This window comes from Bombus pyrosoma, linkage group LG4 (assembly GCF_014825855.1).
Source record: "Bombus pyrosoma isolate SC7728 linkage group LG4, ASM1482585v1, whole genome shotgun sequence".
Classification (NCBI taxonomy): Eukaryota; Metazoa; Arthropoda; class Insecta; order Hymenoptera; family Apidae; genus Bombus; species Bombus pyrosoma.
Genome location: NC_057773.1, coordinates 11,855,149 through 11,870,417, shown reverse-complemented (window position 1 = coordinate 11,870,417; position 15,269 = coordinate 11,855,149). Strand labels below are relative to the sequence as shown.

Genomic DNA, 15,269 nt, shown 5'->3' with positions numbered 1-15,269 from the left:
CGTGATTAAAATGTCACTAACAGTCGTTGTTAGTTTCTAAATAGATAAGCGCATAGACAATAGATAAGCAGAATACAGTGTATTTAATCGGCATTTTCGTAGTATACACCGATATACGCACGACTACATGCCTTTGGCTTCACGTAACTGATTAAGTTATTTATCGATACTTTATTTAGTCCACCGTATACCTGGATAGAAACTTAGTCCCATTCTAATTAATTAAAAACCTTACATAACGATACTTGTGCGAAGACAGCTAAATTCACGATTATGTTCAGAATCAACGAAATCTCTAATCGAAATAATCGTCAAAATTAGAAAAGATAATTCATGCGATTCTGACCAACATGTCAGTATACTGTCAGTGTACGCATCCAACGTCAACGCAAATTCGTTACGAAATTTTGCAGTAAATTCATTGAGCCGAGATCAAAGAAAAATATGCTCGAACAGCAAATTTTCAACGAAATTTTGTTCGTGCTTTCGATCGCGATCGATTATTCCTAACGGACGAAAAAGTGGCCAAAGTGTAATTGAAATGTATTGTTGTTAAATAGCTGCCAGCTTTGACAGTGGATTGACAATATTGTTTCGTGATACGTGTTTAAGCGTGGAAAGTAACATGTACAGTGTACTTGCTTGGCGTTGAAATAGTCGTAACGCGTGTGTTTGTACGCAACGAGAAATAAGGAGGCCAAAGATGACGCCTTTGCATTCACGCATTCACGTTCCAGCAAAGAAAGAGGTAGTTCACTGCTGGCCAAGTTCAGGGCTAACCAGTATACGGCGTACTACGTGTAGGTATGTGCCGTACATAGTGTACGTATGTACTTTTCTACCAAGCAAGAAGCACGCCCCATAAAATCACGCAACCCTGGTTCTTTGCTCTTTGGAAAACGCCATAGCGTGAATGCCGAGTTTCGTCTTTATCTGGAATAATAACTCCCAACAATATCGCAGATACTTACTATCTATGATTACTTTGATTTTTTTACTGTTCCCATTTCTGTTGCTCCTTTTGTATCGCGATACCGTGGTATTTAACGTGGCGTTTTTAGACTTAAGTTAATAATGGGCGGTAGAACAACTAAAAATACGAATTAACAGTAAAAAAAAGAAAAAGAAAGAAATGAAAATACATTTCGTTTTGTTTTCGTCTGCGATGTCGGTCCTCTGGAATATGACTTGACAAAAGGACCAGGAAAAATTCGAAAAGCCAGAGGTCTGTTTGCGTAGTGCTCGACACGCATATAGTGCGCGGCACACTTTGGTTCGAGCAGGAAGATACGAGGCTCGAACGGATTCGCATACTACTAGACAATGTTCCCTTCGTCCTCCTTGGTCCCCTCTCGTCTACCTTGCTGCATCGCGTTCCCGCGCTCAACCAGCACAGCAACTTCAGTCTCGCTCTCTACCGTCTGCATCCTGGAATGCGGTTGTTCCACTCTACACCGACATTATACACCAGCTCCACTCGCTTCCAACCGAGTCGCGTACGCAACAATGCTTGTGACATAAGAAATACAAATCGCAAGAAAGAGACTACTTCGTTGTTTGTCATTTCTCCTTTTTCTTTTCTTTCTTTTCGTCTAATCAAACTTTTTGTATTTCTACGTGCTCGAAATATTCGTACGTTTAACGTGGTAATTACGTGGACCGACGCAACGTCATGGAAGTAGGCTGCTTCGTACCGGTCGTTTGTTGAATTCGTCTTCGACGTCGCGAAGATCCGGCGGATCTGCAAATCCGCTGTCTTCGTAACGAGCGCATCGTGACCCGGGTGATCTAGGAGGATGCATCGTATGTATGCTGAAACAGAGTGGTTGGCCCGTTTTCGCTACTATTTCGTTACTTTCGATCTCGGTTTCCGATCGTAACAGGCACGCCAGTCAAAAGCAATTGCTCGTATCGCGTACGAACAAATATCGATAACATTTTTTCCGTAACACTGTATCAGTTATCGCACGTTTCTCGCACGTATTCTCAGATATGTGGGGAAAAAGAACTGAATCCGTCCGAAGTAACCGATATTATCGTCTATGAAGGATAAATCGAAGATGGGACTTTACCTTGTACATCTGGAAGGACTGGTCGTATCCAATGGCTCGTCGTATCGACGCGACAGCATGGTGAAATCACGATGTGCCGCTATTGTTTTTTGCAATCGCGAAATTATCTCGTAATCAGGTGTACAAATTGGTTCCGATAATAATTTCACCACGGAAACACGGAAACTTTGTAGCTGAAGGAGGAAACCGTAACGGTTGAAAAATGGGAATGCGATGCAAACTCGCACGATGTTAAGTTCGTTGGGAAACACCTACTTACCTGGGATTCCCTTTTCGTCATCTCGGAAAGATTTTGTTTGACTTGCGCTAACTCGTCCCTAAGCAGTTGCAACGAATGGTCGCTGATGGATCTTTCCTGTTCGGCAGTCTCGGTCGTTGTTCTTATTTGTTCTTTCAAGAGGGTTAATTTTCTGTTGCATCGAGTTCTCAGCATCTCGCTCTCGACCAGCCGTTTTTGAACCTCTTCTATCTTTCGACTGCGTTCCAAAGCCGCTATCTAGTTTTTAAACATCGACTCTCACCACTTTCTGTATGTGTGTGTGTGCGTGTGCGTGTGCGTGTGTGCGTGCGTGTGTCGTTCAGCGCGTTAAGAGGAAAGAAACAAGAAGATTACTTTGTAATCCGCGGCTTCCGTCAATTGGGCGCTTAACTCGCGATTCCTTGACCTCTCTTCCAAAAGTTGAACTTGCAAGCGATCGGTTTGTTTCGACAACTTCTTCGCTCTTGAAACGAACGATTAGTGGTCAAGGTGGGAAAACGCTTTGCAACATTTTCGGATTGGTACCTATATCACCGAAAAGCGGGATAAATTCGCTGTACGTACCGGAGATTCGCTTCGTCTCTTTCACTTTGCAGCAACGATTTCATTTTCACGCTGTCCTCTTGAAGCGACAATTTTCTGCGAAGGAGATCCAAATGAAGATCCCGGCGTTGCAATTGCTCCCGAAGCGTCCTTACACGACGCTGCAGTTGATACACCACCGAGGTCTAAGTAGCAGGGAAAGAAGAGAAAGAACAGCTAACAGACGCGTTTCTGCGAATAGAATTGCGCGTACGATAATAAAAGCGTGTTATGGTCGCGACAGAAATAGTGCTCTCGAGCGTCGTCGTCGCGTCCCATACGAAATGACAATTCATGAAATTGGACCATTTGGAAATCTCGCCCGCCAAAGTGGCTTACTTCTTTCATAGAAGGAAGCTCGTGGAAGGATCGCTCGCGCCGAATCCTCGGTAAGATGGTGTAGTTGCAGCACGAGTACTGCGCGACCGCGGAAACCGCAACATTTGCGACGCAAACAAACACAGAACAAACGAGATAACACATTAGCAATTTGATGGAAAAAGTAAAGTCGAACCTCGAGTCAGTTCGATATCTCGTATTTTTTACCTTATCCACTAATTTGTCGGTTTCTAATCTGGCAAGTTGCTCGGCTCGTATCAGAAGCGATTCCGTTTGAAGATCGAGACCCATTTCCTCCGAGATCTCGTCCATTTGCATCGCTTTTCCCAGTCGGTTCAGAAACGTTACGAACTAGAACAATTCGAAACGCACGATACATACGATCGATCGAAATTACGTCGCTTTAGATCCGCCGGTTTCTTCCTAAGCACGCACATCCGCGTACATATGCGTACAGTTACCATTTGTTTTTCTCTGCGCAGAGATTCCTTCAACAGCTCGCAATCGGTCAACTCGGTCTCTAGTTTGCGAACTTTGTTTCCCAGGTCCGATCGTTCGTCCTCGAGATTTCGCATCTTCGCCACGGTCGTTTCGATCAATTCGCCTTGCCGAGTAGTGGATTCCGTTGCCGCGTTTACCTTGTCTCGAAGCTTTTGAATCGTCTAGGCAGGAGGAAAGATATTTTCAACGAATTACGAATTTTGCATTTCCACTCGACGCTTGCGTGCAACGGAGCACGTTATCAAACGTCACGTCCTTAGATAATACGAAAACGAATAAGAAATACAAGAGCCTGATCTTTGTTCTCGGCCAAGATCTCCCTAATGCGATCCTTAATGACATTCTCGTGAGACTCGATGAATCTGTTCGGGCCGCTGACGAGCGTTGCCAACGATTCCAAAAGGTGACGTAACTCGGTTTGCACACGCTGACACTTTTCATCCCGTTGCGTCAGATCTTCTGCGAAGAAGAAGGAGGAGAAGAAGGAAAAGAAGAAACAAGAGAAGGCGAAGAATGAGAAAAGCGAAGAGTATATTCGCCAAACGAATCACCTCGCAGCTGTCCAATCAACGCCTCTTGATTCGATATATTTCCGGTCGCGTTGCTTATGCTTCTGTTCGCGTTTAACAATTTATCCCTCAACCCGTCCAGTTCCCTTTCCGCGACTTTGTATCGCATTTCCAGGCATTCTTTGTCCTGACAAACAAGCGATCGAGATCTCTGAGTTCCGTTAGCAGCAAATTTCGCAAGCACTCGCCCAAGGAGATAAAAATCGATACCTGTCTGAGACGATCCAAGTCGACCAATTGCGAAGATACTTGACGCTGAAGTTGTTCCTTCTCGGCTACGGTACAGTCCAACGCATCCCGGCAGCTTCTAAAGTCTACCTCAGCGGTAGTCAGTTGCGCTTCGATATTCGTATTCTTCGCGCGAACACGATTCGCTTCTTGCACCAACTCTTCGACTTTGTGCATCACGATTTCAGGACTAGGATGAACGGTTTCGCGATACTCCACGCTCAATGCGTTCGCCAATCTCCGCGTAAATTCCTTTATCGAAAGATCACATCGACGATGTAAATAACAAATGGATCGATCGCGATAAAATCGGGTTAGACTCCAAGGAGTTTGCGGATCAAACCTGAAAGCTTGAACGGGCCCGTTCTCTCGATTCAATCTCTTCCGACACGGTCTGTTCAAGCTGACGTATCTTCTTCTCGTATTCCCGATTCTTCTCCTGACGATACTTTAAGTCTCGTTGCAAAGAACGCAGCACGGTCTCGTTCCTTCCTTGACTCGTATAAAGATTCCTCTCGCGTTCTTCCAATTCCTAAACCGTCGATACGATCGTTCGATCGAAATAGAGAAAGAACGAAAGTCAAATATTACCAACTAAAGACGCTGAAAGTGACCTGTATGCGTTTCTTCAAGCTTAACACGATGGAATTCTGTCTAGCTGCTTGTTCGCGAAGTTGTTCCGCCTCTACCTGCAACTCGGCTATTCGTTGATCTCGGAATCTTACGAGATTCTTCGTTTCTTGGAGCTAGGCGCGAACATACTGCCGATTATCAATCGAACTATCGCATCGCCGATCAAAGTCAGATGGAACAGGTTTACCTCGGACATCAACCGGTCGCGTTTATACTCGAGTGCTGCTAGCTCGCTCCTCAACGTAGTCGTTAGATCATGGGTCATGGCTTCTTCCTCAACGATCTACGGTAACAGATTCAAAAGCTAATATATCAAATATATCTACTTTCTAGCGATATCAACGAACAGCACATACAAGCGTCACTTTATTCAGCTTTTATCTGATTCTTACAGTCACTCGACGAAGCTTTGTGAAACGCAATGTGCAAGCAGCGTTCTATCTTCCGGTTGATTTTATTCCCGTGCAATCGCTTCGACCGCGCACGCTATGCCGTCTACGAACGCGTTTCATTTCGTATACGTTGGAAAGTATTTGGAAATTTCTGTCTCGAGTTGAACTCCTAGCTCTCGAATAAAAAAATATCTGTGTCGATTTCACATTTCGATTCGGTTGGATCGAAAGACAACGGTTTTCTCAAATACACGACGATGAAGCTTGCCTTGAAACTCGTGTATTTCGTCGATAATTTCCTTTACACCCATTATCGCTATTACCAAATGCCCTTATCCGTTTTAATATGAACCCTATGCCGTGGTAACGGTCACGATTTTCATAGACCAGGAGAGACTTATAGAAACGTGGCGATTTAATATTTCGCGGCTGCGATTACGAATGCGGAAGAAACCGAGTGCAGACGAGGGTGAACGAGGGAGACACGGATAAAAGCGTACGGCGACAGGTAGAATCGATTGTATGCAGCAACGCTATGGTAACCGAGGTAACCCCTGGCCACTCGCGTGCCAGTCGATATCTACGCTAAACAAACGCGCGATCGAAGTAATTAGACGATCGCTGACAAAAAAATAAGCAAATTCAATTTCGACCGTGGTATCGTCAAATCAGCTAATTCGAAAATAAAATACAATTTCTTCGATCGTGTCGGTTATTTTTCATTCGGCGTATTAGCCGCTCGCGTAGATCGCGAGTAATCGTAATCGGAAGAAACGAGTTCGACGAATTGCATCCCGCACGTACACGTCTGGTCCTCGTTGCCCGTCGATAGTCTCCTTCGAAACGAAATCCTCGTGCAACATGTGAACGACGAGTGGTTTGCGATCGCGTTGACACCGACAGAAGCAAGAACAAACTATCAACGAGAATCTTTATGCCGTGGAAAAAGAAAGTGCGTTTGACGAGAAGAATTTTGCTAATATGTACAGTCATTCCACCTACGTATATATCTATATAGATATGTGCAGATAAACGAGGTGCGTCTAGGCTCTGTGATACATTCGATCTGACGCGAACGAAGAAGACCTTTCGAGGCGATGATATACAGAGCGTTTCGAAAATCTGAAGATCCTCCTCGGTGGCCTCCTTCCCTTCTTTCGTTGCTTCCCTCGTCTCCTCCGTTTCTCTTGTTTCTTCCTCGCACGACATCTTTCTCGCTGCTCTCCGACTCTCGAAACTTCTCAGCTTCTGCACTATACATATGTATACAACTACGCGATCGTTCCACGTTGCGCGACCACTTAAATAGAAAGATCTGCTTTCTTCATTGACATTTTATTACAAATTCTTCGGAGTAACGAGGGCCTCCGAACGCAACGCTCGAGGGTGTAAAAGCGTTTCCAACAAAGACGACGCGTCGATGCGCAACGAACCGTCGTTTTAGCATCCCCCTCGCGACGCCGACTTCCAGGCAATCGAATTTCATTGATCCCTGGAAACTACCCTTCGTCTTTTTCAACTCCCCATCTCCCATAAATATCTTCAAATATTTTGAATCTCTTTCTCTCTCTCCTTTCCCTCTCTCTCTCTCTCTCTCTCTCTCTCTCTCTCTCTCTCTCTCTCTTTCTCTCTCTCTCTGTAAAGGGTGTGTCATACAATCGCGTTTCCATAATATTCCGCGGTATGCAATGTCATATCTTCGGAGTATAAGTGAATTAGCAAGATTGAACTTTTCTCGATCGTATCGTAGAAACGATATCTCCGATCGTCAGATTACAGGTAGGAATTATAAGAAATGATAAGCTACTGCTATTTCGTAAGAAAAATGACTGATAACATAACCAGTTCCGTGTTAACGAAGAAACTGTTAACTGGCTATTTTCAATGATACACACGGGTTCTAATTTTTGACAGTCAAACGATTATGTTAGTTGATTGGAATCAGTGTCTGTATCGACGAATGCGAAATTCAACAATTATTCAAATTGTATTGCAATAATCGTAATTTAAATGGTTGAAGCTAATTTCGATCTCGATAACTAAAATACTTCGGTCGACTCGTCTATGAAACAATATTTATTTTTTTTTTTTATTTATTATCAATTTACGATCAATTCTCGCATTGAGAATTTTCAGTAATTTTCTCTGGCGTGGCGCAGTGACATGGCTAATTATTTATAACAACTTAACGCTTATTATAGATAAGTGTAATTATAAATAAGTATTATAAATAAGTAATTATTACTTAATATAAATATCTAATTAAATCTTGTGCTTAGGTCTAACGGGTAGTATTTTTTTTAGCCCGCCGATCTGGTCCGATGTGTTAAGTAATTTAGTAATTAGGGGGTTCCGATGTTTGTTGACTCTTTTGCTACATCTGTTGCTATATTTAGCTATTTCTTCCTTGACTGTGGGTATATTGAGGTCACGATGTATTACTTCGTTGGTGACATACCAGGGTGCATTTATTAGGGATCTTAACGTTTTCGATTGGAAGCGTTCAAGTGTTTCAATGTTGCAATTACTTGCTGTTGCCCATAAACGATATTTATTGTACATTGAACAATGACAGACAGGAACACGCTTCGCAGACTTTCGATGCGCGCATTAGATAGATAACAATCGTCCGGATTTAACGATTGATTCATGTTCTTATCAAGTTAAACATGTTATATCTCTAAGTGCGTGCTGCCTACAATACATCGCTTCTAATTATACGAACAGAAAATTACGAACATTACAATAAACAGCATTTCCCGTTAGACACAATTAATACAGTGAATCTTAACAATAAATGGAACGTTTAAACTTTACGAATAAATTCTATAGTCACGTTCGGTTCCTATCGGTTGACTTGAACCAATCATTAGTCGCAATTCGGGTATTAAAATTGAACAAAAGGACGTAAAATTTATGCACGACATTTGCGACTGTAATAACGTTGTATATAGTAAAGATGATCGTAATTGTACTGCTCTGTTGATAGGGGGGAAATATTTTTGTTAAAATTAATTTTAGTGTTTGCGTTCGATTATATATTTATATTTTAAATCCTGTAATAGTATCGCGGCAGAAAAAAAATCTGAAGACTACAAAGGTATTACTCAGCAATTCACTTATCTTGCATTAGCTATAGCTGACCCTGAACCGAATACGATAACTGTTATTATATATTACATAATTATCTTGCTGTTAACATGTATATACTTTTTTTTTTATATTAGGTATCTAGAAATCGAATGAGATATGGAATTTTTTGCAGAACCTCATAAAAAATACCAGTCATTAGGATCCTTCAAGGCAACAAGGTTGATCAGTGAACGGTTGTTATGCGAATTGTAGGTATGTTCCGCGTATTATTCATCTAAATACAAAACTCTAAATATAAAATAAAATACGATTTCTTAAACTAATATTCAAATAAAACAATAAGTTCTTTGCAATTTAACGGATATAACATCGAGCGAATAATACCTGTTCTCATAGTTAGAGGTAGAGTACGATATAGGGATACGTCACAGATGATATATCGTCCTTGATACACTTATCATTATAAATTCTAAATGTGATGTAATATAATGTATGAATGTAAATAAACTAAATAATATGTAAATTATGTCATAAGTAAGAGTAAGGGTTAAATGGTTACGGTGCTCGCAAGAATGCGTAGGCTACAAAATATGACAGGTATAATTTGAATTGGCGCGCGAAAGTCCAAGTAACAGGAAGCGAAGTACATGCGATATGGCTTCTATCATTACGCCACCTTTCGTTGAGATAATACCGTCTTAAATTATGGGAGAATTGCTGGTAAAACAGGAGGAGCACGATGTACTAGACTAAATTAACTAAATTCTAAATTATAGAGACATTGACTAAGCACAGGATGGGTCCGTCATTAGATGGGACTTTGCTCGTATATGTACACAGTACATAGTTTTGAAAACTGGCGTGGAAAGGGTAGGTAGGATCCTTAACGCCGAGAGTTTACTTTAGAAATCGACCACCACGGAACGCTGGGAACAAATGGTTAGGATTTTGTATTTCATGCCATCCTTTAGTGAAAGCAATAACTATGATCGAAGATGAAGAATACAAACTAAAAACCACATAAGAGGTATGGAATAGACATGACATTTAACGCATTTTCGTATCCCACGTTTTGGCAGTCACCCGATATCCTTACTATTTTCGGATCACATGCGACGTTATCGATCGAGCATGGTACTTGTTTCAATTAGAACTAAAGTCTTGTATAAAATATAAATAAAATATAAAACTGCGTATGCAATCGTAAAAAAGTATAGAATTCTATTCTTCTGTTATACTTCAGATGGCATTACACACTGTCAAAATAATAAATTATTGCAGAACAATATTTAGATGATTCGTTTAATTACTTTCAAATAAAATTGTAATCTCATACATCTGAAACATAAAAATCTGAATTTTGTATCCTTTCTATTTTCATCTTTGTATACTCAAATCAATTATTAATTATATATTATCAAGTATAGGTAGTCTGACTTACAATCGGAAATTCGCAACACAATTTATCAATGACCCAACAGCCAAATTACGTCTAATGGTAAAATCAAAGGACTAACGAATGAAATAGAGGGAGCAACAAAAAGAGCAAAAGATGAACAAAATTTTATTTCTGTAGCTAAACACATACATCGATCAAGCACCCGATTTTCATAAACATACTAAAACTAAGCCTTAAAACAGGACTAAAAATTGAAACTTGACAATAGTGTTTAAAACTAGCGACGCAACTTAAAACTAGCGAGGAATTGGCAAAAATCGCAAAATCTCGAATGAGTTGGCGGTATGTGCATTCGATGCTCTAGGTTGATGGTAAAACAGCCTCAAAAGGATTTAAGTGTGCACAAATCTTTCTTTCCGAGAACTTAATCGAGAAATTATGTTCTTGGTACAGTAATTTCGTATGATTTAAATTTTTTGATCACAATTTCCACCCGCAAAATTGTAAAAATATATAGGAGTACTACAGCAAATCATATCTATACCAATTGATTGGATCAGTGTTTGAATTGACATTGTAATAATCGTAATTTAAATCGTTAAAGCTAATTTCGATTCACGCTATCTCGATGACTAAAATACTCCAGTCGATTCGTCTATGAAGTAACATTTATTGTACATTCAACAACAAGAGATTGGAATGCGTTTGGTAAACCTTCAATGCGCTCAGTAAATAGATAATAATCGTTCAAATTTAACGTCTGATTCATGCGATGTTCTTATCAAGTTAAACGTTATCTCTTAAGTACGAGCTGCGTGCAATATATCACCTATAATTATACGAACAGAAAATTACGAACATTGCATAAACAACATTTACTGTTCGACATAATTAACACCGTGACTCTTAACAATAAATAGAACGTTTAAACTTTACGAATAAATTTTATAGTCACGTTCGGTTCCTATCGATTGACTTTAACCAATCATTAGTCGCAATTCGGGTATTAAAATTGAACAAAAGGACGTAAAATTTATGCACGACATTTGCGACTGTAATAACGTTGTATCGCAATAGTAAAGATGATCGTAATTGTACTGCTCTGTTGATAGGGGGGAAATATTTTTGTTAAAATTAATTTTAGTGTTTGCGTTCGATTATATAAATACATTTGAAATGCTGTAACTGTGACAGAAGAAAATATGAAGACTACAAAGGTATTGCTCGGCAGAGTAAATTATCTTCGCATTGATATTCGCTTATTTTGCGTCAGCTATGTCTGATCCTGAACTAAATAGGGTAAATGTTTTTATATATCACACAATTATCTTACTCTTAACATGTATCTACGTTCGTTTTGATGTTAGGTATTTGAAAATCGAATGAAATAAGAGATTTTGTACAAAACTTTCTGAGAACACCAGTCATTGAGACCCTTCAAGGCGGTACGATTGGCAAGATAACAGTTATCATGCGAAGTATAGATATATTTCGCTTATTATTCATCGGAAATGTAAATATATAAAATAAAATACGATTTCTTAAATTAATATTAAAAAAAAAACGATAAGTACTTCATAAATTAACAGGTATGACATTGGACGAGCGACATCTGTTGTCATACTTAGAGATGTATGATGTAGGCATGCGTCACAGATGATAAATCGTCTTTGATACAACTCACCGTTTTAAATTCCAAATTCTAAATCATAGAGGCATCGACTAAATACAAGATGGATGCGTCATTATACAGAACTGCGTGTCTCAGGTTCTAAAATATCGACCTTAACAAAATCAGAGTGTCTCTTACACCCTCCACAATTTGCAACGGCGTACATAGGAATTAGGTATAATGTGTCCATCAAGACGAGGCCGTAAACATAAACAAAATTTAATTACTGCGGTTGACACTCAAATGTTACTTGTTCGCAGTCGCAGTAATCAAATTTCGTTTACGTTTACTGCCTCGTCTCGTTGGACAAACCATACGTGCGTGTTATGATTTAATTTGATTAAATAAAGTCAATATATAATAACAGGGAAGAGAGGGGAGGAAGAAATTTGAAAATAAGTGAAGAGAAAGATAGAAAAAGGAGACAGAATATATAAAGAGACGAGAGAAAAGTAAAAAGTTGTGAGAAGGAAATGAAATAAATTATACTTTGTCTGCAATAATAACAAAGAATGCAAGCAATGCGTATAAACTAATAATGTTAACATAACCATTCGAACCTCTATTCACGGTCATATAAACACGTCTCGACACTCATATGGCGAAAGCATAAAAGGAACCATCCGAGAATTGAATCGTGAAAAATCAACATGGAAAATAAGGTTTACGTTTTGCGTGAATGTCTCGGATAAAAACAGAAAGACTCTATTCATCTTTGTCTGTCTCGCAAAAACGAGATAATCGTTGTCTTACATGTTAATTTTTCACGATTTGTTTATGTGACCATATGTATACTTGCATCGATAAAATCACATACAATGTGAAAATAGTAAGATTGGACACGACAAAACTGGCACGAGTGGTTGAATGTCAGGTCTATCCTGTAGTTACAATTAGTTAATGGTAGAGGGCGTGATATGATAAAATTTCTGACTTTTCGAACGCAATCAGTTTCTCAGAACGCATAACACCAATTTCCATGAAATATTATCTCGTCTCTAGTAAAAATGTGTACAAGTGTGTCATCTATACTAGTATATTTTCTACGATATTAGTGCCCTAAAGTTTTAATATGGGCATATTATACACGTTAATATGCGGTTAATATTGTTTACAATCATCTGAAAACTTATATAGAAACTATTTTCGTTTTACATAAATTGTACCAGATGTTGTTTCAGTTTTGTCACGTGGGTTGCAAAACTACAATTAATGCGACATTTTTAAATGTTACACGACACTATGTAATGAGTTTTGCCTTCCGCCTTACTTTACCTAGTATGTTTATAATTAACCACTTATAAATTTTAATTTAGGCAAGGGCGGTAGTTAAAATTCGACGAAAAAAAAACGCCGTCGCTAATAATGAAGTAAAACATGAGAAAACAGAAACACCAATAATAAAATGTAAAAAGCAGATGTATGATTTTTACAAAGATGATGCACGTTCCAAAGAAAAACCGATATTGGCCAGTCATAGCTGGAAAAACAGAAAGTCCAAAGGCGATCATTTCTTTATATACCCTTATAACAATGTATCTTTTGTTTATGATAATTTTTATCTATAGCTATATTATTGTATTTCTTTTACTGATCGCAATTAATTTTTCAGGATGTCGCGGAAGCGAATAAGGAAGTTGATTCTGAAACATTTCAGGATCTTGATGTAAATCCTTCTTTATGTAACAATTTAGAAGATTTAAATATATACGAACCTTTAGAAATCCAAAAGCTCGGAATACCAAAAATTTTTCAAGAATGTAACGTATTAATAGCAGCAGAAACAGGATGTGGGAAAACATTAGCTTATCTTCTGCCATTGATAACTAAAATTTTGTTATGGAAACAAAAAGAAGCGGAAAGAAGTATAAATACACCACTAGGATTAATCGTAACTCCTTCGAGAGAATTAACAGTACAAATCGGGGTTTGTAGTAATAATTTAATATATCCCTTTCGTTTATAAGAAGAGCGTTTAAAAAATACATTCAGATCTTTTTCTTAGTTGCAACTGATTAAGCTATCTAAGCACCTTAATATTAAAACAAAGATAGTCACTGGTGGGAGGACAAAAAAGATAATATCGGATCCTCCTGTGGGAAACATCGACGTTCTTGTTTGTAGTTTTGGAGTTATTAGTAAATTGACAACGTTTGGTGTATATGATCTCGCACTTACAAGATTTGTTGTGTTAGACGAAGCAGATTCTTTGTTTCATTCTTCCTTTGAGACAAAGCTAAAAGTATTTCTGAGGAGAATACCGGTATGTAGAATAAAAAAATAGATAAAGCATTCCATAAAATAATTATGCATGATAACACTTTTTGTAACTACTTTAATTTGTATAGATTGGATATCATCATTACAATACAACTGAGAATGAATTTCCTAATACAGCCCAACTCATTTTAGTCTCTGCGTCAATTCCGTCAGGTATTAAAACTGTGCTGAGCGACATCATAAATGTAAGTAGTATCCGAATTATTTGTAAAATAGTTTCATTTTAAAGGATTGTAATAACTTGTTTATAGATAAATTCTTTGGAACATGTAACAACGGAAAAATTACATAGAATACTGATTCCACAAAAGTTTGTAAGATTAATTCCAAGCCAAAAGCCCATAGAGCTTGTGAAATATGTGAAAAGCAAAGTATTAAATAAACAGCGTGTAATTGTATTCAGCAATCGAAATAGTACCTCCTATTGGATTTCCTTATTTTTAAACGAATGCGGTGTCAAAGTTACAAATTTAAATGGCGATATGCCATTACATGTACGACAAGGAAAATACGGGGAATTCCTAAATGGCAAAACAATGGTGTTGTCTACAACGAACGGAGGATCCCAAGGTTTAGATACAATAATGGTTAATCACATTTTAAATTATGATTTCCCCTTAGACACGTCCAGCTACATACACAGGTATTCGATTATAAATAAGTGACGATCGTTCTAAATTCTAAATGTTCTATTTGAAAAGGACGGTAAAGTATTACACATTTTATTTAGATGCGGTCGAGCTGGCAGAGTAGGTACCATAGGTGTGTCCAGAGTAACAAATTTTATTTCCAAACTGAGCGAAATCGTCGTAGTTCAAAAAATTGAAATGGCAGTTAGAAAAATGAAACCAATACCTGTGTTTAATCTTCTGGATAGGAAAGACGAAGAGGAAGAAGAAACAGAATACAATTTTACAGAGGAAATGATCGAAGATCTAGATGAAGTCGAAAATATTCCATACTGAAATTTATATATTACCAATAAAAAAAAAAGGACGTTTGCTTGTTATAAAATTTTACCGCTTTCTCAGTCACTTCTATTATTTGCTTTCCATTCTGTCTATTTTCGTGATACACGTTCACTGATACGAAAAATCTCCTGTGAAACCTTTGCAATGAATGTGGATAGGGTCGAAGAATCTATGCAGGTGTCATCGCCCTTAAACCTATTTAGTTCTATTAAAGGTTTGACTTTTAACAAAGTTAGTAAGAAATGTTTGTTTACCCTACGCTCGTATACTTGGTGTTGA

The 15,269-nt window shown here is 38.5% G+C and overlaps 2 protein-coding genes across 8 annotated transcripts; one reads left to right on the top strand and one right to left on the bottom strand.

The window, feature by feature from the left end:
- Positions 1–59: 59 nt before the first annotated feature.
- Positions 60–7,007, bottom strand: LOC122566992 (coiled-coil domain-containing protein 170). 6 transcript variants are annotated; one of them, XM_043725030.1, is made up of 16 exons: positions 6,578–7,007; positions 5,371–5,466; positions 5,165–5,296; positions 4,894–5,082; positions 4,533–4,802; positions 4,305–4,449; positions 4,040–4,212; positions 3,714–3,914; positions 3,460–3,603; positions 3,253–3,330; positions 2,896–3,059; positions 2,686–2,794; positions 2,332–2,568; positions 2,073–2,245; positions 1,637–1,812; positions 60–1,449 (listed from the first exon to the last, which is right to left on the bottom strand). In XM_043725030.1, the coding sequence occupies exons 1-15, from the start codon at positions 6,782–6,784 to the stop codon at positions 1,671–1,673; spliced, it is 2,460 nt and encodes an 819-aa protein (XP_043580965.1). In that variant the 5' UTR covers positions 6,785–7,007; the 3' UTR covers positions 60–1,449; positions 1,637–1,670. The 6 variants fall into 6 exon arrangements, with proteins under 6 accessions (XP_043580965.1, XP_043580964.1, XP_043580966.1 ...); XM_043725029.1 differs by having other exon boundaries at positions 60–1,428; XM_043725031.1 differs by having other exon boundaries at positions 60–1,428; positions 1,655–1,812.
- A 4,996-nt stretch (positions 7,008–12,003) lies between these two features.
- On the top strand, positions 12,004–15,033 carry LOC122566996 (probable ATP-dependent RNA helicase DDX28). 2 transcript variants are annotated; one of them, XM_043725041.1, is made up of 8 exons: positions 12,006–12,839; positions 12,921–12,983; positions 13,056–13,274; positions 13,352–13,666; positions 13,745–14,002; positions 14,088–14,204; positions 14,271–14,662; positions 14,750–15,033. In XM_043725041.1, exons 3-8 carry the CDS (start codon positions 13,158–13,160, stop codon positions 14,982–14,984), a joined length of 1,434 nt encoding a protein of 477 aa, XP_043580976.1. In that variant the 5' UTR covers positions 12,006–12,839; positions 12,921–12,983; positions 13,056–13,157; the 3' UTR covers positions 14,985–15,033. The 2 variants fall into 2 exon arrangements, with proteins under 2 accessions (XP_043580975.1, XP_043580976.1); XM_043725040.1 differs by having other exon boundaries at positions 12,004–12,983.
- The last annotated feature ends 236 nt before the right edge of the window (positions 15,034–15,269 follow it).